General features: G+C 35.4%; 1 protein-coding gene across 1 annotated transcript; it reads left to right on the forward strand.

Annotated features, from left to right (window-relative positions):
• Positions 1-5,234: 5,234 nt before the first annotated feature.
• On the forward strand, positions 5,235-23,232 carry LOC125648386 (uncharacterized). Its single transcript, XM_048875434.2, has 7 exons — positions 5,235-5,346; positions 11,422-12,077; positions 12,220-12,325; positions 12,519-12,570; positions 12,654-13,089; positions 13,179-13,357; positions 16,982-23,232. Exons 1-7 carry the CDS (start codon positions 5,330-5,332, stop codon positions 18,347-18,349), a joined length of 2,814 nt encoding a protein of 937 aa, XP_048731391.2. The 5' UTR covers positions 5,235-5,329; the 3' UTR covers positions 18,350-23,232.
• Positions 23,233-23,881: the final 649 nt, after the last annotated feature.

Consider the following 23,881-nt stretch of genomic DNA (forward strand, 5'->3'; position numbering starts at 1 on the left):
TCTTTGTATTAAAATTTCTATTAAGTTCGATTAAGTACAAGTCTTAATGAGATGGACCGTTGGGGAACAATTATTCCATCATTGGGTTATTACATTAGACCAATCAATATTTTCATACCACCTATTGTTCAATTTATTGACAGTTACTTGCAAGGTGAAGATAACGAACAGTGATCAATCTCATAACTCCTACAAGCAATACCAAATAGATAGTTGGGCAAACACGGACCCCTGGACACACCAGAGGTGGGATCAGGTGCCTAGGAGGAGTAAACATCCCCTGTTGACCGGTCACACCCGCCGTGAGCCCCATATCCTGATCAGATAAACGGAGTTATCCGCAGTCAAAATCAGTGTGCCAAGAACGGCTTAACAATCGGTATGAAACACGTCAGACAGCATTTGACCCAATGCGAGGTTGTATTGACGAACTTCAACAAAAGGAAGTATTCATATCTAGTGATCAATCATTCAAATAATTACTTTGTTAAACACCACTCTGATTCTACGCAAAGTACTCTAATTTGATATTTAAAACATACTGGAGTTTTTCATTGACAAAATCTTCGTCGTCTTTGGTGATCAGGTCTTCCAACAGTCTCTTGGAATGTCCATGGGCAGGAATTGTGCTCCTTTGTTATCTAACGTGTTTTATATACTTATGAGACAGAACTTATTCAAAACCTTCTACATGAGAAGAAAAAATTTCTTCTTGTGGACTTCAACTCGACATTTAGATATATCGACAATGTTTTCTCTATTAAGATAAATAATTTTCTTTCTTATGTCGATTTAGTATATTCATATCCAATATAAAATCCAATATAAACATTAGTTCGCTCGACAAAGTCATTAATAGTGACAATCTTATAATGTAATGCATTGGAATAGAGTTTTATTGGCAACAAAAAATGGTAAAAAGATATGTGTAAGCTTTGATCAAAGGTCATCATTCTAACGTAAGAACGATTGTTGCACAGGAACATTATTAAAAATCTAACAATCAGTTTCAGTTAACCAAATGTAGGATCAACAAATAGGGACCTTCGGTTTTAAAGAAAAAATATATAGGATTTCTTGTGAATAAACCAATGTATTCAAGGTGAATATAACGAACGGTGATCTATCTCATAACTCCAATAAGATATAGAAATTAGAGAGTCCGGCAAACACGAACCCCTGTATATAGCAGATGTGGGATCACGTGCCTAGGAGGAGTAGCATCCCTGTCAACTGGTCACACCCGCTGTGCGTCCTATATCTTGATCAGGTAACGGAGTAATCCGTAGTCAAAATCAGTATGACGAGAACAGCCTAACAATCGGTATGAAACACGTCAGACAGCATTTGACTCAATGATAGGCTGTATTGGCAAACTACATCATTATAACGACCACAGAATTTGCTAAATGCTGACTTTAAGCGAGACTGTTGAAACCCCTGTAACATTAACTTGTTGACATTTTTCACTCGTATTGTCGTGAAAGGGTTGATGATCAAATCATTTACATAAATGAAAGGTGAAGATAACAAACTGATCAATCTCATAACACGTATAAAAATACAAAATAGAGAGTTGGGCAAACACGGACCCCTGGATATACCAGAGATGGGGTCAGGTAATGTATAAAATTATCGTACCCAAGGAAAAGATTCTTTGATGAAAAATAGGGTTTGATTGTTTGTTTTACGTCCCTTTGGACATTTTTCACTCGTAGTGAGATGTCACAAGCCCTAAGTGAAGTACCATCATGGAAATTATCAACTTGACTTTATAGGTACTCTTACATCTATGAAAAGATGATCACTAAATGATAAATAATAATTACTACAAAAAATACAAAATTAAGAGTTGGGAAAACAGGGAGCATGAAAGACAAAAATAACGATAAATTAAGCAATACAAAATAGAGAGTTGGGCAAACACGGTCCCCCTGGACACACCAGAAGTGTAATCAGGTACCTTGGTCGAATAAGCACCCCCTATTGACCGGTCACACTCGCTGTGATCCCTATTTATATCTTAATCAGGTAAACGAAGTAAAACATGGTCAATGTCAATATGTAAAGAACGACCTAACAATTGGTATGAAACACGTCAAACAGCATTTCACGCAATGGTAGGTTGTATTTGTAAATTAGATCGTTATAACGACCATAGAATTTACCGAGTTTAGATGCAGGTGCCTAAGAGGAATACGCATCACCTATTGATCGGTGACTCCTGCCGTAAGTTCTTTATCTTAATCAGGTAAATGGAGTAATTCGTAGTCAAATTTTGTGTTTATAAGACATGAATTGATGTCGAAGTTGGATTGCATATTCGGAGAATAAAAACATGGGTAATAAAAACAGTCAATCCGTTTTATTTTCCCCGCGGAAGGGGACATAGAAATACCAGTGTTCGTGCGTGCGTCCGTCCGTCCCACTTCACTTTGTGGACGCAACTCCTCAGAAACCGCCCAATGGATTTTGTTCATATTTTGTAGGTTTGTTAGTCACAATGTGTAGTTGATCATATGCCGCCATTTTGATTCGACAAATTTTAAAGGTGTTACGTGACTTTGTTGAATTTGTACATGATACACTATTGGGACACTTTGTGAACGCAAATCCTCAGAAACTGTTCAAAGGATTTTCTTCAAATTTTGTAGGATTGTTAGTCACCATATGTAGTTGATCATATTGCCGCCATTTTGATTCGACAAATTTTACAGGAGTTCAGGGACTTTTGTGCTTCAACCTTTTTGCGGCGGTTACATGTATATTTTGTGACAAAATTATTACACGCAAGTGTTAAAATGATTTTCAGGGTGATGCAATTAGATAATGTCCACTGATTTTCCGTACCCGTATATTGACACACAGCATACTTCAACCCAGCTGCTAAGATGTACATTTCTGACATATTGGAAATGTATTTCGCGAGTAATTGTACTTTAAAAGCAAATGCATTACAGGCGAGACGAAAATATTGCATTATAAGCATGGACACTATAAATTAGTCTGCTCGACGAAGTCATTGATAGTGTCAATCTTATAATGTAATGCAATTGGAATGGTGTAGCTTTTTGCTGATATAACAAAACTGGTAAAAAGATATGTGTAATCGTTGATCTAAGGTCATCATTCTCACATTAAGGACGATCATGAACACCATTGAAAATCTAACAATTAGTTTCAGAAAACGGATTTAACGGTAAACTCCGGAGATTTAAAACGACTGGAGACAAATGCCCCTTACTCAGTGATGCATTAATAGAATATTCTAAGAAGAAATAACGAAAGTTTACCAAATTTAAAATTATTATCAACAATGAGGACCTTCGGTTTCAAAGAAATTAAAATATATGGGATTCCTTATCATTAAATCTATATGTGTAGTATTTTATTCTATACAGATGACTGCTGATGAAGGCTATCAACTTGTTTTATTGTGTTATGATATACTAGTGAATATTGATGAATAAAGTTATAAGAGTACAGTAGTCGATCCAATAAATAACGATAGCGATTGAAGGTAATACTAAAAAATCTTACTCGATTCGAAAAATGATGAAGATGATTAATCTTACTCAATCTCATACATCATGATAAACACATCTGGCAAAAATCACATTGCGTCAACACCAGATGACGGTCATCACAATGCTTTGTTTTAATTAGACAGTCGGATTTCCCTGATCTTTGCCAGTTCTAAGTTGGCTGTTAGTTGCCAGTGTAGAGACAAATTTTGACTCCCATAGAATAATGACCGCGGTCATTTTTCGACGTCGAAAAGTGACCCCCGATCATTATTCGACGTAGAATAATGACCCCTTTTGCCCGTAGAAAAAATGTTTTTTTCTTCAAAAAATCAGTCCATTTCACGTTTAGAAAAATGACCCCCGTAGAATAATGACCTCCTTGTAAATTTTATTAAGGATTATTTCTCTGGTAATGCCTAAGGGAGGCAGTCCAACATTGTCATATTATAAGTAAATCTATCATTCATATGAAACGTAACCAGATTAAAACATATTAGGAATTGTAATTTTGTTTCAAAAATAAGAATTTACTTGTTTTAAATAGTGACTTGTACCAAATAAGTGTCTAGTCTAACGAGTTATATTCGTTATTACAAGTAAATACATGCATAGTTATATCGAGATACATGCAATCGTCTTGCTATAAAGGGAATATGGGTTCAGGCGTGGAAGGGGGCTCTATAGTTGTTTTTGTAAACATGCATTAGTTTTTTCTACACTAAGGACCATAACATGGAAACAGAATGCGTAATTGATTTGATATACACAGAGTAGCTACTACCATAATTGTGAAAGCCTTGTCCCCATGTGTTATTAAGGTCTAGAGTGTTATGCTAACTCATTCAGAATTGTAAAATGGGACGGTCCTTCGGTGAGACCATAAAAACCGAGGTCCCGTGTCACAGCAAGTGTGGTACGATAAAGATCCCTCCCTGCTCAAAGGCCATCACCACCGAGCATAGGCCGAAATTTTGCAGCCCTTCATCGGCAGTGGTGCAGTGGTGACGTCTCGATATGAGTGAAAAATTCTCAAGAGGGACGTTAAACAATATTCAATCAATCAATAAACACATCTACATAGATAAACGAATAAATGAAAAGGTGAAACTAACGAACATTCGTCAATCTTATAACTCCTATAAAGAATACTTAAGAGCTGGGAAACACGGACACCTGGACATACCAGAGGTGGTATCAGATGCCTAAAAGGAGTAAGCATCTCCTGTCTATCGATCACATTCGCCATCAGCCCTATGTCTTCATCAGATAAACGGAGTAATTCGCAGTCAAAATGAGAGTGTAAAGAACGGAAGAACGGCCTAACAATTGGTATGAAACACATCAGACAGCATTTGACCAAATACCGGTTGTATTGGCAAACTAGATCATTATAACGATCATAGAATTTGTAAAATCCTGACTTTAAGTAAATGAGACTATGGAAACCCATGTAATTCGTACCCAAACCAGAGATAGAGATATAGACTTTACTTCAAGATAGAGTCTGAAAGTAATGATGGCCGTATAACAATTCCATGTAAAACAAAATTGAATCGACAATACAAAAGCCTACACCCTTTTTACCAGAGATCGTGACCACTATGATGATGTGTCTTTATTTATCTTTTTAAAAAAACGCCGGGTTTAATTATATACTCTGCGTAGAGAAAAATATTTCATGCTCAGTGTTGCATTTTATTCATGGAAGAAATAACGAAAGCTCGCCAAATTCAGAATCTGTTATATGCAGACGAGGAAATGGTAAATTTCCACTAATAATTTGAACGGTTTATCGTTAAATTATGGAAAAGTCAAACTAGTAAGTAAAATTCAAACTATACGAAATTAAATGCTGAGATTGTGAAAGGCAACACTTGGTTAAAAAAAACTCGTAGATTTAGAAAACTATTTTCAATTATTGAAACACAGAATACGAATATTTTTCTTTTGACTTGCACTTCATTTTTCGGGGTTTCCCTTTGTCACTATTTTCGATATCTTACATCAATTAGTAGGGATCTGAAGACCGAATGGTTGTAACGAGCCCTCACTAAAACTTCGAATAAAGGATTTCAAAAAACGAGTGACGCTGAAGATTTTTATCGATGTCTCATCAGAACTTGTTTATTCGTTCGTCATGTCACAAACCAAATTGTAGACTGTACAGTGAAACTTGTTTATTTCAAACTGTTATAGAGAAAGAAATGAAAATTAGTACAATACTATTGTAGCATTTTCTTATACACTGGAGTGTCTTTCCTTGTAAGCGATTACAAATGCATGTCCTTTGATTTTATTAATTATAAACAATTTCTCAATGAATACAGAAATCAATAAACATCACTGCAGTGTAACAAAACAAAAACCCGAAGAAGTCCGCTATACCTTGACTAGGATTTTCTTGCTATCGTCAATTTATTTTCTAAAAATAAGTTTTGCGTAAGGTACAATAGGCGATTCCGACCGAATAACAATAGTGCGTACCCGAGTACATTCGAGTATGACTGACGACTTCTGCTTCTTTATATAAGGTTCATGAAAATGTTGAGGTTCATATCAATGCACCAATGTATTTATAATGGGAAATTTGAAATGATGTAAAATACTATGTTTATACTCCAAATTGTTGGATATTCAAACTATTTGGACAGTTTAGTCCAAAAACGTGAAGAATGTTCTATTCATATGCTTGTATGTGCATGCAAGAATGTCAAAAATACGTAACAAACGCATGTAAAGGTATTTTATGATGATATAATGATAGAATGAAAAAAAAATCGGGGAAAATTCAGATAAATTGCAAGTAGAGAAGAACTAAATTCAGTATTGACATGCATGCCAAGAAAATACATCGATAAATACTGTTAAACATGTACGTGGGACAACTGCAACGAACAGGAGATGTGTATTATACGTCAAAGATATTCTATTCATTCCGCTTCTTGAGAAATTCATCAACCACAATGATAATCTACCTTTGCAGTCTAAGAAGAATTACAAAAGACCAGTAGAATTTTCAATTGCCTGCCGGATTAATCAACAGACTTTACACAATTTGGTCAGCAAAGCATCACTTTTGGTCTGAATTTAGGTCATGAAGTTACTCAACCGTAGGTTGCTTTTTATTGGTAAATCTGAGCTGATTTCAGTGCCTCTTACTTCTGTATCCTGTAATTGTTTTTAAGTGAACCTGAATAAAATTAAATCTGACTAAAATTCACTCAAATATAATTTTGATTCTTTAAAATAAAGAATGTTAACAAGAAAAATCTCTCTCTCTCTCTCTCTCTCTCTCTCTCTCTCTCTCTCTCTCCAGAGCTTTGTTTTCCTATGTTGCCACATAAGTTTACCTCTCCTTCCTTCCCCACTTTCTTTCTCTCAAAACTAAAAGATACCTTTATTATGTTTATTTGCACATGTACATGTAGTATTTTTTTTATTGTTCAGGTAATCTACAAGCACTTTATAGAAAATGTGGATTCTTGATACATGTATTTTGGTTTATGTTACATATACCTATCGATTTTTATTATTGTAATATCATAATTATTTTCAGTACAATAAAATAGCAATACCAAGGGATAATTTTAAGCACACAATCTAAAATCGGTTTACCATTCTTTAATGAAAATCTTGCTAATAATGTGGAAGCATATCTGAAAGCCTGTATAACAATATTATATATTTGAAATACTGAGAATATTTAGATACAAATATCCCTATATCTGACTGATATTATGCAGAATCGACGGCTTTAGATGATTTGTTTTTAATTATTATATGTGTTCTGATTGCTTATTAATCTGAATTCTAAAAATAATGTAAATAAGAAAATTAAAAACACGCTAAGAAGAAACACAGTCATACACTCACACAGAGAGAAAATTGTCACCTCATTGTCATACCTGAGTAACTTTGTGACATAAATTCAGACCAAATGTGATACATGGCTGATGAAAGGTGAAGATAACGAACAGTGATCAATCTCATAACTACTATAAGCAATACAAAATAGAGAGTTGGTCATTACATTGATATAATTGTAAACCGTATTGATCAATAGAACAGGTAATTAAAACACTCTACTGATATTTTGTACTTCATCGCAACTCTAAACACGTGTTGTCTCCATTATACAGATTGAGATATGCATAGTACTTCTGTGTTCCTTCCCTATCAGCTGTATTCATTCAAAAACATGAAAATAGGATATTTTTTCTATGCGACAGACTAATCATATAAACTTTACTTAGGTGCTTCTTCGATTTAAAGTCAAATCACAGAGTGAAAATTACTATATTTCTAAACACAACGTGTCCTTGTATCAAATACTATCTGACGTGTTTCAAAGTAATTATTAGACTGTTCTTCAAAGGAAAAAGTGAAGATAACCAACAGTAATCAATTTCATCAATCTTGTAAACAAATTAAGAACGAGGCAAACATGAACCCCTAGAAACGTTATAAAGGGTGACTAAAAGGAGTAAGCATTCACTTTTACCGATTACCGATTGGTGAGCCCTATATCTTAATCAGGTAATTCTAAGTCAAAATCAATATATAGAATATCTTTTAGTTCAAGCTGACAAAGCTTGTAATAACATTGTCTTTGTAAGCTTCATTATTACGATACAACTGTATTTTAAACGAACTTGACATTAATTTCACGTTTGGTAATCGTACTTACACTCCAAAAGATGAAATTCTTCAAAACCATGCTTCAGTTTTAGACACATTTAATATCCTAGTCAATGGGTCGGATGGATATGAGTTACCGTACTTATAATGAATTTCTAAACTTCATCAAAACCCTTGCAAAGATACATTGCTGGATCCAGTAATTGTTCTACGAAGCCTCTATCTTTGCTCCTCATCGAAATATAAGACACCACAAGGTCGTCCTCTTCTGCTTCATACTTAGATATTTTATTGAAAATAGATATCAACGGCAAACTTAACAACTCCAGTTTATGATAAACGGTATGATTTCAGTTTTCCATCGTCAACTTCCCATATTTATGTTGCAATATTCCATTATCACCTGCATATGACGTTCATATCTTTCAATTGATTCTATACAACCTATCTTTGGATCAACTACTATCTGACTTGTTTCCGATTGTTAGACTGTTCTTGGCAAACTGATTTTGACTATGGATAACTCCGTTTACCTGATTGGGATATGGGGCTCACGGCGGATGTGACCGGTCGACAGGGGATGCTTACTCCTCCTAGGCTCCTGATCCCACCTCTGGTATATCCAGAGTTCCATGTTTGCCCAACTCTCCATTTTGTATTGCTTATATTAGTTATGAGATTGATCACTGTTTGTTATCTTTACCTTTCATGCAAAACATGGTCTAACGTACCGAATCAGTTGAGAGACATAAACGCCACATGTTGGCAAAAATGGAATATTGCTACATGAATATGGGTAATTGACGATGGAGCAACTAACGTCATCCCGTTTGTCATACCGTTGAGTTCTTACTTTGCCATTAATGTCTGTGTTCAGTAAAGCATCCAGATATGAAGTAGATGTGGAGATGTGGAAGGTTTTGTGATGTCTTCTATTTCGAGTTTACTGGGATTATATATAATCGACATATTATATCCTATTCGAAATATATAGTTTGCCAATACAATCTGTCATTGGGTCAAATTCTGACTAACGTGTTTCATACCGATTGTTAGACCGTTCTTGGTCCAGCGATTTTTACTACAGATTGCACCGTTTACCTAATTAAGTAGCTGTAACCCGTCGACAGGGGATGCTTACTCCCCCTAGGTGCCTCATCCCACCTCTGGTATATTCAGGGGTCGGTGTTTGCCCAACTCTCTATCTTGAATTCCTTCATTTCAAAATTAAGGGTTATCTCCCAAAGCTCTTATCCTTAGACAAATTTGACTCCACTTTTTGGCACTCTGTTTTCCCCTTAAATAGTTCTAGCAAGTTTATCGTTATTTCGAATTTCAAGAATTTCGGTTGAGCATCACTGAAGAGACATTATTTGTCGAAATCCGCATCTGGTACATCAAAATTGGTACCGTATAAATTTAACATTATAGGAGTTATGAGATTAATCACTGTTCGTTATCTTCAGCTTTTCATATTCACTCATTTAGAAAACTCCTTAACTTTAGATAAAGTGCCGCAAATTTTGATCTCTTGCTCTGAAAAGTTCGTTATCTCCCAAAGTCTACTGTGACATGAAACCTTTATAAGAGAATATCCGAATAATAGGCACTACGTATGCTGGACGTATGTATGTGACGCGAGGTGGAAATCGAGAGTCGAAACCAGGACTAAATTGAGTAGAATTGATATACATGTATCTGCTTCGTATAAATATGTAATCGGTAATTATTTAAAATTCTTCATGACACTGTATGACAATACCTGGATTCTGATTGATTGCATTTTGTTTAACGTCTCTTTCGAGAATTTTTCACTCATATGGAGACGTCACCAAGGTCGGTGAAGGGCTTCAAATTTAGGCCCTTCCTCGGCGCTTACGGTCATTGAGCAGTGAGGATTCTTTAGCGTGTCACACCTACTGTGACATGGGGCATCCGTTTTTACGGTCATCTTCGAGGACCCGTGACATTCACACCTGATGCCTAGCGTATTGCGATAGAACTGTCACTACCTGTTTTAACGACTTAGATTTGTCGTTGCCAGGATTCGAATCCCGGCCTTTCGCATGCGGGGAAAACGCTCTAACCTCTAGACCATCGTGGCGGTTACATGGATTCCATATCACGTAAACTGCTTTGTATTCCCTCCAGGATCTGTTAGATTTGTAATGTTGACTTATTTTACATTCTTCCCTAAAAGGTTAAATTTTATCCTTATATTGGAAATGTTACCCAAAAAAGATCACTTTTGGTCACTACAAACGTAAATAGGATTTGATAGCTTTAAAGAATCACTTTAAAGATTTTATATTGACAATAATAATGATACATAATTATAGATACTTTGGAAGTAAATACAATTTTTGGTTACCTGAGAAGAACAATATTCACCGAGGCCAGAGGGTAAGATGAATATTGTACCTTGAAGGGAGATAAAGCATCGCATTGAATGAAAAATGTTAATATTTGTTTTATTATATGATTGAATAATACAAAACATTGGTATCGGCTACTAAAGCTTACAATATGATACTTGGACGGTAATCTTTGTTTACAGCTAGAATGCAAGAATTAGTCGAAAATTATTATAGACGCAAGTTTTCATTAGAGATTCAAAATATTAAAAATCGTATTAGTTTAGGAATTAGTCTGATGTATGATGGATTTCAGCCAATCAGAAACCTCAGAAAGCATATTTATTAGTTGTAATAATTCAAATTATTACGATTATCATTATTATGATATTCAAATTGATTGAAGAAATGGAATCATTGCTATCAAATGAAAGGTGATACTTCATATTGATGAAAATCGATTTGTGTGTGTAAACAAAATCGTTATTGATTTCAAAAATTATATTATTGATCATCATAATTCAGTCATACATATCACTTAATAAGCGACATGCCAGTCTTTTCCAAGGACAATTAATCAAACTAAAATTAAAAATCGTATGTCTAGAAAAAAAAATTAAAGTATCATTTGTAAAGCATCTAGAAACACTTCCTTATTTGTCTTTTTTAAATTGAACATTGTTTAGGAATGGTCCCATCAATTGGAACTCACAGCATTAGAGTAGAACTAATTGACTGTTATTTTCAGGTTCAAGAAATGATTTATAAACATATCCATGGTACTGGTATGTTGTAAAGGTTTGAATATGATCATTGTAGAAGAATCAAGCGTGTTTGACCTAGGCAGAACATACAAAGAATATATAAAAAAAACACTGACAACGTAATTTGTTTTTTTGCAGTATCAATATGAGAAGAGGAAAGAGTGCCACTAGGTATCCCCCGCAACTGGTGACCAAATATGCTGTTCATTTTATTGTATCCAACGGAGGACAACTGATGATCTCCCAGCTTTTACCTTTGATTTGTCAGTATCCTGAACTCAGTGATTTGGATATTCGAAATTTGCTAAAGACATTAGAAGATTATCCCAATGTCTTTGAGCTAGTGGACAACAACAAGAGAGAACCACATATCTCGGTCCTCTTAGCGTTTGAATTGCAAATATGCGACCAGCCCAGAAAATGCGGAGGTTTTCCAGGGTGTAAAGCTCTGCACATCTGCACATATTTCATTCAAAACAAATGCCGGGAAAATTCAGACAGATGTATATTTGGACACTCTTTGCATTCGCATCAGAATCTTCCTATCCTAGCACAACACAGTCTTGACCAAATAGAGCCAATGAAAGTCAAAGAATGGATGCAGCAACAATACAACTATAGGTCTAGAATTTCTCGCCCGCCTCAGGTCTGCATCTTCTATAATACACAAAGAGGATGTAAGAACGGCGACAACTGTGAATTTTTACACCTCTGCAATTACTTTGTCAAAAGAATCTGTAAGTTTGGGTCCCGTTGTTCTAGGAGCCATACCCTTCTCTCGAAAAGGAACACTGGTTGGTTTTTCATTGACATTCATCTTTTGTATTCGTTCTTATGTAATGTTGAATCGAAATCCATTTTGTCCTCTTATTCAGGCTTCAGTAATCTAGTATTTCATTAATAAAGAATCGCTGTAAATATATTTATATCCTTTAGAAATTCTTCAGGAACATGATATTGACGTAGGATCCAATCCAGATCAAATTCTAGACATGCTAACCGCTCACAATACACAGGACAAGCAATTTGACAAATTCGAAGGGTAAATATAGTTTATTATCAAACTAGAGGAACTTTTAGTGTTTCTTATACATTGAAAAAATTATTTACAAACACTGTAGGCTTTAGCATTAAAACTTTCTTCCCAGTGCTCCACATATTTGAAGAATGACGTTTAATTTATTATTAACAATATATATTCTCAATAGTTTACGGTATCTTACTTTTTCTTAAAGCCATCCTTGTGTATCTGCAGAACCTGATTACCCACTGTCACAATCCAATACGGTAATTTTTTTCAATAATATTGATGGTTGAAAGAAAATATCATTTTGAATCGGTTTTGAGAAAAATCGTAACTTTTGTTCAAGGACGAAGGGAATTATATGACTCCAGGAAAACCATTCCTGATTGAAGTAAAATCGGATTGTATAAAGCTGCAGTGGGGGCCTGTATCCCAGTTATCCTCTGAACAGGAATATCAGATACAGTACAAAGAAATGTCGGATGGACGATGGTATACATACAATCAATCAGTATCCTATGATTCAACGCGAACTTCCGTGTCGGGTTTGAAGTCACAATCGTCATATTCATTCCGGATCCGTGTTATAGATGCCAGGAAAGGGAAAGAATATCCATTTAGTGCCGAAAGTCCAGTTTTCGAAACACCAGAATCTCCGGCTTTGAAGATGCTATATTATTCCAAGTTGTTCAAGTCTGGAAATCCAGATATACTTCGACTGCCTACGAAAGAGGTTTTAAAAGCAAGAAACAGCAAAGTCAAGTCCAAGAAACTTTCTGTAGGTGAATTATCTTTTAAAAACCCTTTCCTACCGAGTATTCAATTATAGTATAGTTCAACGAACATGGTTTATGAAATTATATTTTTGCAGGTTCAGATAGATTATTTTTATCTGAGAAAACTATAATGTTAGTTGGAGCCACAGGAAGCGGAAAAAGCACTCTAATTGATGGTTTTGCTAATTATCTGTTCGATGTGAACTGGGAAGATCCTTTTCGGTTCACATTAGTGGACCTTGAACACGAGGAAAAGAGAAGACTTGGCGATCAGGTTTGTATACTCTACATCTGTATTATTGGTAAACGTATTGAAATACTAAATAAGCGTGTTTTTTTATCGTAACTTTTAGAGAAAAGAAAAGTCGTTACATTTATAGAAGAGTAGATGAGAAATTGAATCATGACATTGACTATGGCATTATAAGCTATTGGGTTTACCCCCTTTTTGTAAAGCTAACAGAATACACTGGAATGTTTGTAAGTTAGGGGAAATTAAAATTGTGAATTTTATGGTTACTTAAGACCAGGGGCCTGGGGGATGCGATCAAAACCTTAAAATATCACGCAATCTTTAAAAGTATCCTTTACTCAGTAAAATTGCTGAAATATTGCCAAAAACGACGTAAAACCATAAACAAGCAATCCTTTACTCGGGGACATCTAGCAGACAAGCTGTTGGGATGAACAGGGAGACCTGGGACAGGGGTTAAAGTGCTAGGGCGGAGCTTCAGTGCTCATATAGAGAAAATGCATTCTTTGAAAATCCTTTAACCCAGCACAACTTGAAGAAAAAGATATATGTATGGTTATGAGGAGCATGGATCCCTTTGCTAAATTTGTGAAAACACATGTAGCAGTCCACCATAATTGTGAAATTCTTTACCCTTGGCTCAGAGGTCCAGGCTTTTGGGTGGGGTACAAATATATAGGTATACATGAAAGGCGAAGATAACGAACAGTGATAGTGAAAATACATGTACTCTAAAGATCGTCTTTGATGCTTATGTGCATTGCGATAGAATATTGTGTGCATGGATATACGAAAACGTAGCTGTCTACCAAAATTCTAAAATTCTATACCACTGGGACAGAGATTCAAGCTTTAGAGCAGAGTTCAAACTGTTATATGGTGAAAACGTGTTCAGTCTTTTAAAATCGTCTTCTCTACTTCTATTTTTGTGAATAAGCACATGTCTTGTACGCATGGTTATGGAGAGCATGTAGTCCTTTACCAAAATCGTGAAATTCTCTAAAATAGTTATGATACACTTTATGTTGTAAAGTTTTTTTTGTACCTGGAAAACTACTCTAAGGACAATCTATTTTCATTTTTAGGTCACGTAACTTATTTATTGATATTGGTCTACCCCGTCGCCTTGTGTCGTCCGTTAAAAATAGTAGTCTAACCACCCGCTTCCCCCACACACAAACACTTCTTTGGGAAAATTACGCCAATTATGTTAATTTTACTTATGAAGATAATGAGATATGACGAGCAAAGGGAGATATTGAAGTATATTGTCGCGAATGAATGAGTACTTATATAAAAGATATATTGATATTAGTGTACTTGTACGAATGGGTAAATATAGTATTTGACTGTATCATATAGGGAATTAAAAGACATCTAGTCCTCTAGAATGTTTAGATTGCTCCCTGCCCCGAGCCAATGGACTCTGGAACTCGATGTCTCCAAAAACATGAATACCGGAATCCGGAACCTGTTGGTAAACTTAGTCCATATAACCATTTTTTGGTGGTGGTGGCGGCGGCGGTGATGATGCTGGTGGAGGCGGAGCTGGTTTTTACAACAAATAACAACACTGGGTTTTTTCCACGATTTTATTCTGACATTGTTATTATGGATAATATTTTTCCAAAATGTTTTCAAGAATCATTGCAAGAGATGATTCATTTATTTTTCTTGAAGGAGTTTGTTCAACTCTACCGGATTTTCATCAAGTATGTTCGAAATTCCATTTTCAAGAGAAACATACTCCTTGTTGGTAAGCGATATTTTTCGACGTATATTCCTACATGTATTCAATGCACTTCTCATGAGACAGGCGGACAGTTTTATTGTTCTTTATAATTTTTCAATAAGTCTCTATCTTTCTTCAACAATTGTTTCCTTGCAGTATTTCTAGCTTCTTCAATACGAACACTTTCTAGGACTAATTTGCTAACGTGATCATGAATAGTAAATCAATCTGGTTCCAGACAGTGTTCATCATAATTGCATCGTCCTCGTGAGTTTCAGTGTTGGTACACGTATCTTCCACTGAATTTTCGCTACAATTACAGTCACCTTTTTAGTGTGAAGACCCAGGTCGTAAGACGTTGTAAAACACGAGACCACAGTTTAAGTAAAAGGGATGAAAAGTTTCATTCTCACTTTACTTGGTTGAGTAATTGCTGATGTCTACAGGGTATAAATTCCTATGGTCTGAGTTTTTGTTGAAAACATTAATATATAAAATCCGGGATTCGGGGATGGTTTGCTTTAAATCGACGATGGGGTATCCATGGGGCCTTTCAACGGATTTGTTATAGGCAGCTAGCAATTGTTTGGACTGTCCCGGATACATCCAATAGACAATAGTTGAAATCTGCTGTTTGTCGCATGGATTCTTGCAAAGAACAAGATAATGATTAATTAAGCTCACCGTCCAATTTTCTTAAATATATTCTTCATGATGCAACCATCCACAAATATTTCGCAAACGTTTTACTCGTCGTAGAATATTTCATGGGATCGTCAATAATTAAAAGTGTTATCTATTTGAGGGTTCTTAAAATCTTTCTGATCTAGTTCTTCGGGTAATCCATGGACGAACTTAAAGGAAGGCGCTTGTTTTTTGAAGTCATCATAAAATGGTTGTCATCTCTTATACAGCCAAATGATTCTGTCTGAAGACGATGAAATGAATCTATTCCTTCGAAGTGAGAGTTCTTTAATCCATATTGACTTTCCAGACATAGTGGGACCAAATGATCATGGTAAATGGATGTTAAAATTTCATTGATGTTGTTTATCATTGACATGTATGTCATATGGGTAAAGATGTTAACCACTATGAGCAGTTCTTTCGCATCTTCTCAGGACATCAGTCCGAGAAAAGGGTTTGTTGTACATATTGCATGTTGTGAACGACATGGTGTCCATCGTGTAAATGATTGTTTCTCTGGTTCGTAAGATATATTTTAACTACATTCACACTCTCTCCGGATGGTATGTAACCATTGTCTTTCATCTTTTTTTAAGCGGCATGCGCGGTCTTCCTTCTTTGCGGACTATTTCTATTACCGACTTGCTCTCTCTTTCGCTGCTTCTTCGGATGAAAACCTCTGGTTTAGGTTTTAAAGGATTTGTCTATTTCCTGTTTTTGAAGGTTTTTGCGACCATGTTTTGTTTTCTGTTGTCTATACTCTAGCCTTATATTTTGTAAAGTGTTTAATAAGTATGGGCATTGGAGGGGGGAGGCATTTGTGTTTTTTGAAAAGAACACATCTCATTTTATAGTGCTGCTGAACATTATAATTTAGCTTAGATATAATGAACAGGAAAATCATATATGTATTTCGTAGCCTTTGGGGCTATTGATACTTCTAACTAATACGTAGGTGACCAATAAGGCCTTTGGGCCTAACGTTTAAAAATAATTAACACTTTTGATTCAGCTCTCCATTCAAGAGTTGTTGCATGTTACTAAGACAATCATTCTGATCCTTGGGTCTTTTATATTTTATCTAATAGAACTACATCAGCAAATTTTGCATGCTTATCTAAATGTAAGGTTTTAGTGCAAGTATAATATATGAAAAATGAAGCATTTTTTCGAAAAAGGGGGATTTTACTGTAAGCATAAAATAAGATCAAGAAGCATTCTTTCAGGCATTATCCCAGACTGAATGGATCACATGTTACAGCATTTATCCAGATGTAGCAAGCAAATTAGACTATGCACTGCACATAGTGGATACTCCAGGATTTGGAGACACGAGAGGAGTTCAACGGGATCAGGAAATAATTGACCAGATTCGAGAAATGTTCCTTTTACCAGGAGATAAAGGAATGGCTTGCCTCGATGCCGTCTGCTTTTTAGTGAAAGCTCCAGACGCTCGACTTACACCATCTCAGAAATATATTCTGAACGCCATTTTGTCCTTGTTTGGAAAGGATATGGAGAGTAATATATGCACATGCATTACATTTGCGGAAGCACAAGAACCTCCAGTGCTGGCATCTTTAGCCAAGTCACGTTTGCTACACAAAACATATTTCAAGTTCAACAACTTTGCATTGTTCGCAAACAATGAACACAAGGATGATCTTGCATATCGCTTTTGGGACATTGGAAAGAGAAGTTTTGACAATTTCTTTCATTGCCTAGATAAAATGGAAACAAAAAGTCTTCAGATGACGAATGAAGTCCTTAAAACGAGACAAGATCTGGAGAATACGGTTCATAATCTTCAAAGTCTAATTGCGGCTGGAATGTATAAAATATCCGTTCTAGAAGAAGAAATTGATATTTTTAAGAAGCATGAAAAGGAGATACTGGAGAACAAGGATTTTGTTTACGAGGTCACAGAGCAGGTTCAAGAGAAAGAGGATATATCTGGAAAAGGCCAGCATACGACGAATTGCCTGACCTGCAATTACACTTGCCATAAAAAATGTCGCATACCTGAAGATTTTCGTAAAGATCATTGTGTAGCGATGAGCAGAGATGGAACTTGTACTCAATGTCCCGGAAATTGTCCCTGGCAAGCCCACCACAACACTCCCTATATCATTCGATGGGTATCCAAAAAAGTTAAGAAAACTTACCGTGAAAAATTGCAGCGATATACCTCTGCCCAGGAGAACGTCAGCACTCAGAAACAGGTTCTTCAAAAAATGACTAGAAATATCAAGGATCTTGAGGAAGGAATAGCCACTCTTCTCGGTACGATAACCGACTGTAACAATAAGCTCAAGGAAATCGCCTTGAATGAGAACCCAATGAATACGGCCGAATACATAGAGTTAATGATTGAAAGCGAGAAAAGGGAAAGAAATTCTGGGTATATGGCCCGTATCAGGGTACTACAAGAATGTCGACAAAAGGCGTTGATTGGGTACGAAGCCACAGGTTTCTTACAAAAATCTAGGCAAACTAGAAGAAGCGCTTCATCCAAGCATAATATTAGTCTTGGAAATCGTGATTCTGGATCATCAGTCATCAGTAAAATGCATTCTTTGATGAGTAGCGTGTAAGTGTAATAACAATATAAGAATGTAAATAAAAAAGAATATACCAAATGATTGGTAGAACAAAAACTTTCTCTAAATTGCATTTATCATCTCACCGATTAACAGTTCATGCCTCATACGGTTGGGGCTATGGAAAAAAATGCTGGTAATCATTTGCTAAGAAACCATAGTATTAAAAAACCTATTTCGAAAGACTCATTGTTAAGCATTGTAATTTTTGCGGTGTGATCTTGTGTGCTATCACCCAGTTTGCTTATGTTTTGTTATATGAGTTTTGATTCATATCAATATATTATTTATAAAAGAAAACATGGACCGTTTCATCATTCGGTAACCGAAACATTATAGAATATTCATAGAACATACAGTGCCTTATGTAAGAGTTGTTATGCAGATAGAATGCGTGAACATGTCAATCTTTCATCCTCATTTTCTACATTGAGATATATCTTAAGCATTGTATCGGGATCGGTGTGAATTCACTAGTGCTTATAAACTATCTAAACTGTGTATTTGTTTCTAAGATAGTATTTTCTAGTTTAGTTTCTTTCTTTGTTCGTTTGCCTGTTAGTTCATTAGTTTCATTTCCAGTCTTAAATTGTCAAGAATGAATCAACCAATATTTACTTTTAATGAGACTGAATATACTTCATCAATTTCTTTTCTTCAACTATTGGAAGGTAGATTAAAGCATATCAAACCATGTAGCGGATTGACTGTCCATAAATGATCGTATACGTATGTTATATATTGGTAAATGTTAAATTCAACGATACATTCCTGGACGCCGTTTCATCAATAAGTGTAAATTTTCAACTAACTAAGTCTTACGCCGACTACGTAAATCTAGTTACGTATAATCTTAGTTTAGCGCAAACCGCGTTTCACGAAACGACGTAAATACATGCGTACGTTACTACTCGACTAAATTTTCAACTAAGCTTACGTGCTTAGTTACCGCGTCCTGAGCATGCGTACATCATACTTTCGGGTGTTTTTTTCACTTGTCGTCTGGACCAAAATAATGAATAAAAAGAACGCAAAGAAAATGAACAAGCGGAATTGGTTGGAGACAGAGGTGGCCATGTTGACAGAGGCAGTTAAATTTTCCTATACCATACTATTTGGGCACTGCATACTAAATCAAACATATCACTCCATAAACAAAATTTGTTTTTATCTAAGCCTATATAGGCCTATGTATATATTTTAGATCTCTTCTTCTACAAAAAGTAGTTGTTTTATGATTTCAAAGTTTATTATATTTTAAGTGCATGTAGGTCGACACGATACATCTACATTGTATATAATCTAGATCTAGATATTAACTATATATTTATACTTTAATTGGATAATTGATGTAGACTCATGGGCCTAGATGTGTTTGAACAAATTGAATATGTGTGCATATTTTACAGTTTGGGATTATATACTGACACGTACCATCGTTTTGCAAAGTGACTGGGGGGTTGCAGCTGGGACATAAATTAGATGTTGGCTTTTCAAATAATCTTTTGTCCTATCTGCAAAATCCTTATTCGGAGGTGGGGTGGAGTGGGTGGTGTTGGAATCTTTTGAAGTGATTTCCACATTTTTTTTTCTCTCAGGTTTCATTTTCTTCAACCGTGGGGGTGCTATCTTCAGAGTCTTCTATCATGAGTGCCTCAAAACATTTTCCTACAAACATCATGTGTGTGTGGGGTGGGGGTGGGTGAGTGTTAGACTTCTTCTATTAATGCTCATGATCATACCTCACTAAATAGTTTTTATTCATAAATACCTCTCATTCACTTACAGTACAAAATTTTAACAAATCGTATTGTTAAAAAAAAGTGGAGTAGCAACGCAGGGTGCCCCCTCCCATTCACTCCGATTCGTGCCTGATATACATGTACATGTAGATGTTTTTCTTTATTTGATAACATAAAATCTATATCTGCACGGATTATCCTGCACATCTCTTATCACCGAAATTTGTCAAGTATCAAACTGTTACGAAGACTTTTTTTTTTATTTGGAAGAACTTTATTATCATAATATAGTTATATGATGTATCTGTTAAGACGGGATATTTTTTCAAGATTTAAGATATACAATGGAAAATAGTAGATCTTAAAGTCACTGTTCATGAAATATACATTACACTTCCGTAAATCCACCCACCATACGACAGAGATCGAATTGAATCGGGCTCGCTAATCATTTGTTCCAAGTTAGTCAGAGCGGAAGTTTTGAAGAGATTTATAAATAGCCTACATATAATACAACAAAGTGAATGTTCCCTTTACGGTGGACTACTTACAAAGGGATTTGGGAATAACATTGTACATTCATCATTTATGTACAGATAGACACGTGTGAAAAATAATCATACAGTAAAGGCAAGCCATAAATTTACTAGTTTTCAAAGGGACGAAACCCTTATAGCCTTACATATTTATCGTTGTAAACGTCTAAAAGCACCCTGTCTAGAAAAAATTGATCACGACGCAAAGCTCGTCGGTACAAATTCCATATATATTTACAAACAGCTAACAGTCGGCCATGATTTTTGCTTCCGTAGGTACTTACGTAAGGGTTCGACCTGACGTAGTGTCTCTACTTGTTAGTAGAAAACTTGCGTAAATTTTAATTTTACGCCATTTGATGAAACGGACTTACGTAAAATATTTAGTCTAGTCAGAAAGTTACGCCAAACTAAGCTTACGCAACTAGTTACGATGTTTGATGAAACGGCGTCCTGGAAGAGATAACTAAGAACATGAACAGAGGTGTCCATAAATGATCGTATACGTATGTTACATGTATATATTGGTAAATGTTAAATTCAACGATACATTCTTGGAAGAGATAACTAAAAACATGAACAGAGGTTTTATTTTTAAATATTACGTTAATGTAGCTGTTTGATCATGAGATTGTTCAGGATCTGTAAAACTTTCTTATCTATTTGATTGAAATATAAATTTTGTATAGTTTATTGAAGCTTCAAACCATGTGTTTGTCATCGATACTCTCAACTCTGTATACTATCTGAGCTATAATCTTTGTATTTTATTGAACGGGATGCATACTTCAGGAACCTGTAGGGATTTTTTAAGTGTGACTTAATATGAACAATAGCATGTTGTCTTATCTTTCAATTTTATTTCTATCAAGGCATTATCCTGTTTTATAAGATGAGGAACACTTCTAGTATACTGGTCCCCAAAATATGGCGCTAAAATGTGTGCTGCCCAAGGCGGTTTGGTATATATATACGATCGCATTAGCGATCAGTAAAATCGCTTAATCGAAAAAATATCACAAAAATAAGCTCAAATTCGAATTCCTTGTTAAAAACGAAGTTTAAAAAACTGATTTTTAAATCAGTGTTTATATCCGAAATGAAAAATGATGCAAGAAGACGTACATTTTTTTCTTCCAAAATAAATGGAATCCGTTGTTGAGCAAAGTGGTCACGTGTGCTTTGTATACGTAATTCTCATGAATATTCGTATGATACGACGTCACTGATGTTGATGTAAACAAACTGAACAGGTGATTTGTGATGAAATGCCCCTAAAACCGAAATAATTTGTTTTTTTTGATTTGTGCTGATGTAAGAGAGCTGATTCACTGTTTTGATAAATTTGGACAAAATCTGTGGCAGCTGTAACAACGGGAAATTTGGATTAAGAAAGGATTCGTCATATTCAAGCGACGGATTTGTATGGAGATGTTCTAACAAAACCTGCAACAACAAAATTTCCATCAGGACTGATAGTAGGTTTGAAAAGCAGAAATTAACGCTGGGAAAAATTCTGTTAATAACATATTTCTGGGTATACAAAGCTAGTGAAAGTTTCGTGAGACAAGAACTTGAAATTGCAGGTCAAACTGTTGATGATTGGTATAATTATTCCCGAGAAGTGTGTACCTGCATTTTAGAGAAGAACTCAGAAAAAGTAGGAGGAGTGGAAAAATTTGTGGAAATTGACGAAAGTAAATTTGGTAAAAGAAAATTTCACAAGGGACGGAAAGTTGACAGTGTCTGGGTTTTTGTGGCATTGAAATGGAGGCGAAAAGGTGGGGTTTTTTTTTTTACAACAGTGGTAGATCGAAAACGAGAAACTCTCCTCGAAATAATAAAAGCCATCATATAGCCTGGTACAACTAAAATCAACGATTGCTGGAAAGCTTATGATATTCTTGATAAAGAAGGGTTCGAACATTTAAAAGTAAATCATTCTGTAAACTTTGTAGATTCCGATACAGGGGCACACACCAATACCATAGAATCTACCTGGCGTGCATTAAAAAAGTCATTACCAGTCAACGGCACAGTTAAATCTTTGTACGATACTTATTTAAGTCAGTACTGCATCCGAAAAAAATATCTTACAGACTGCCAAGATCCATTCCTTAAATTTCTACAACTTATTGAATCTGTATATGACCCCTCGATACTCGTATCCAACCTTACTTCATCAAAGCCAAAAGAATCCTTCATTGCCAAACAACGACAAGTTCTTCAACCCCTCGATCTAATTAATGCAAACAACAGCTTAGATGATTTTATATTGTAAGGTAAGACAATTTTAAACTCCATTTGGCTTGTCGGGGGCTGCCGCCCCCAAGCCCCAGCTTAATCTACTCAAACGCCGTTGGGCTTTTATTTTTATCGCACGATTTTCATTGCTCAGCATCCGAGGCGAAAATGTAAATGGCGGCGTGTTTACATTGCGCTTAGCAACGGCAAGGGAAATAACTGTTCATGCACAGTCTCGTGCTTCTGGGGACCGGTATACTAGAAACTTCCCTAAGATGATACTGTTAACAAATTATTTGTTATGATTTTCACTACTCGTTGTATGAATTACTTCAATAAAACTTAATTTAGTCGATCATGAACTTTGTATTAGAATTTCTATCAAGTTCGATTAAGTACGGGTCTTATTGAGATAGACCGTCAGGGAACAATCATTCCGTCGTTGGGTTATTACATTAGACCAATCAATATTTTTATACCACCTATTGTTTAATTTATGGACAGCTGCTTCTTCAACAAATAGGAAGTATTCATATCTAGTGATCAGTCATTCAAATAATTACTTTGTTAAACACCACTCTGATTCTACACAAAGTACTCTGAGGTTGATATTAAATATTGTTTCATTGACAAAATCTTCGTCGTCTTTGGTGATCAGGTCTTCCAACAGTCTGTTAGAATGTCCATTTCCACGAATTGTGCTCCTTTCTTAGCTGACGTGTTTTTTATATTCTTATCAGGCAGTACTTATTCAAAAGCTTCTACATGAGAAGAAAATATTTCTTCATGTGGTCTTCAATTCCACATATGGATATATCGACAACGTTTTCTCTATTAAAATTTTCTATGTTATGTCGATTCAATATATCCATATCCAATGTAAAATACAATATAAGCATTAGGTCACTCGACAAAGTCATTAATAGTGACAATCTTATAATGTGATACATTGGAATAGAGTTTTATTGGCAACAAAAAATGGTAAAAAGATATGTGTAAGCTTT

The sequence above is a fragment of the Ostrea edulis genome, chromosome 6 (genome assembly GCF_947568905.1).
Source record: "Ostrea edulis chromosome 6, xbOstEdul1.1, whole genome shotgun sequence".
Taxonomy (NCBI): Eukaryota; Metazoa; Mollusca; class Bivalvia; order Ostreida; family Ostreidae; genus Ostrea; species Ostrea edulis.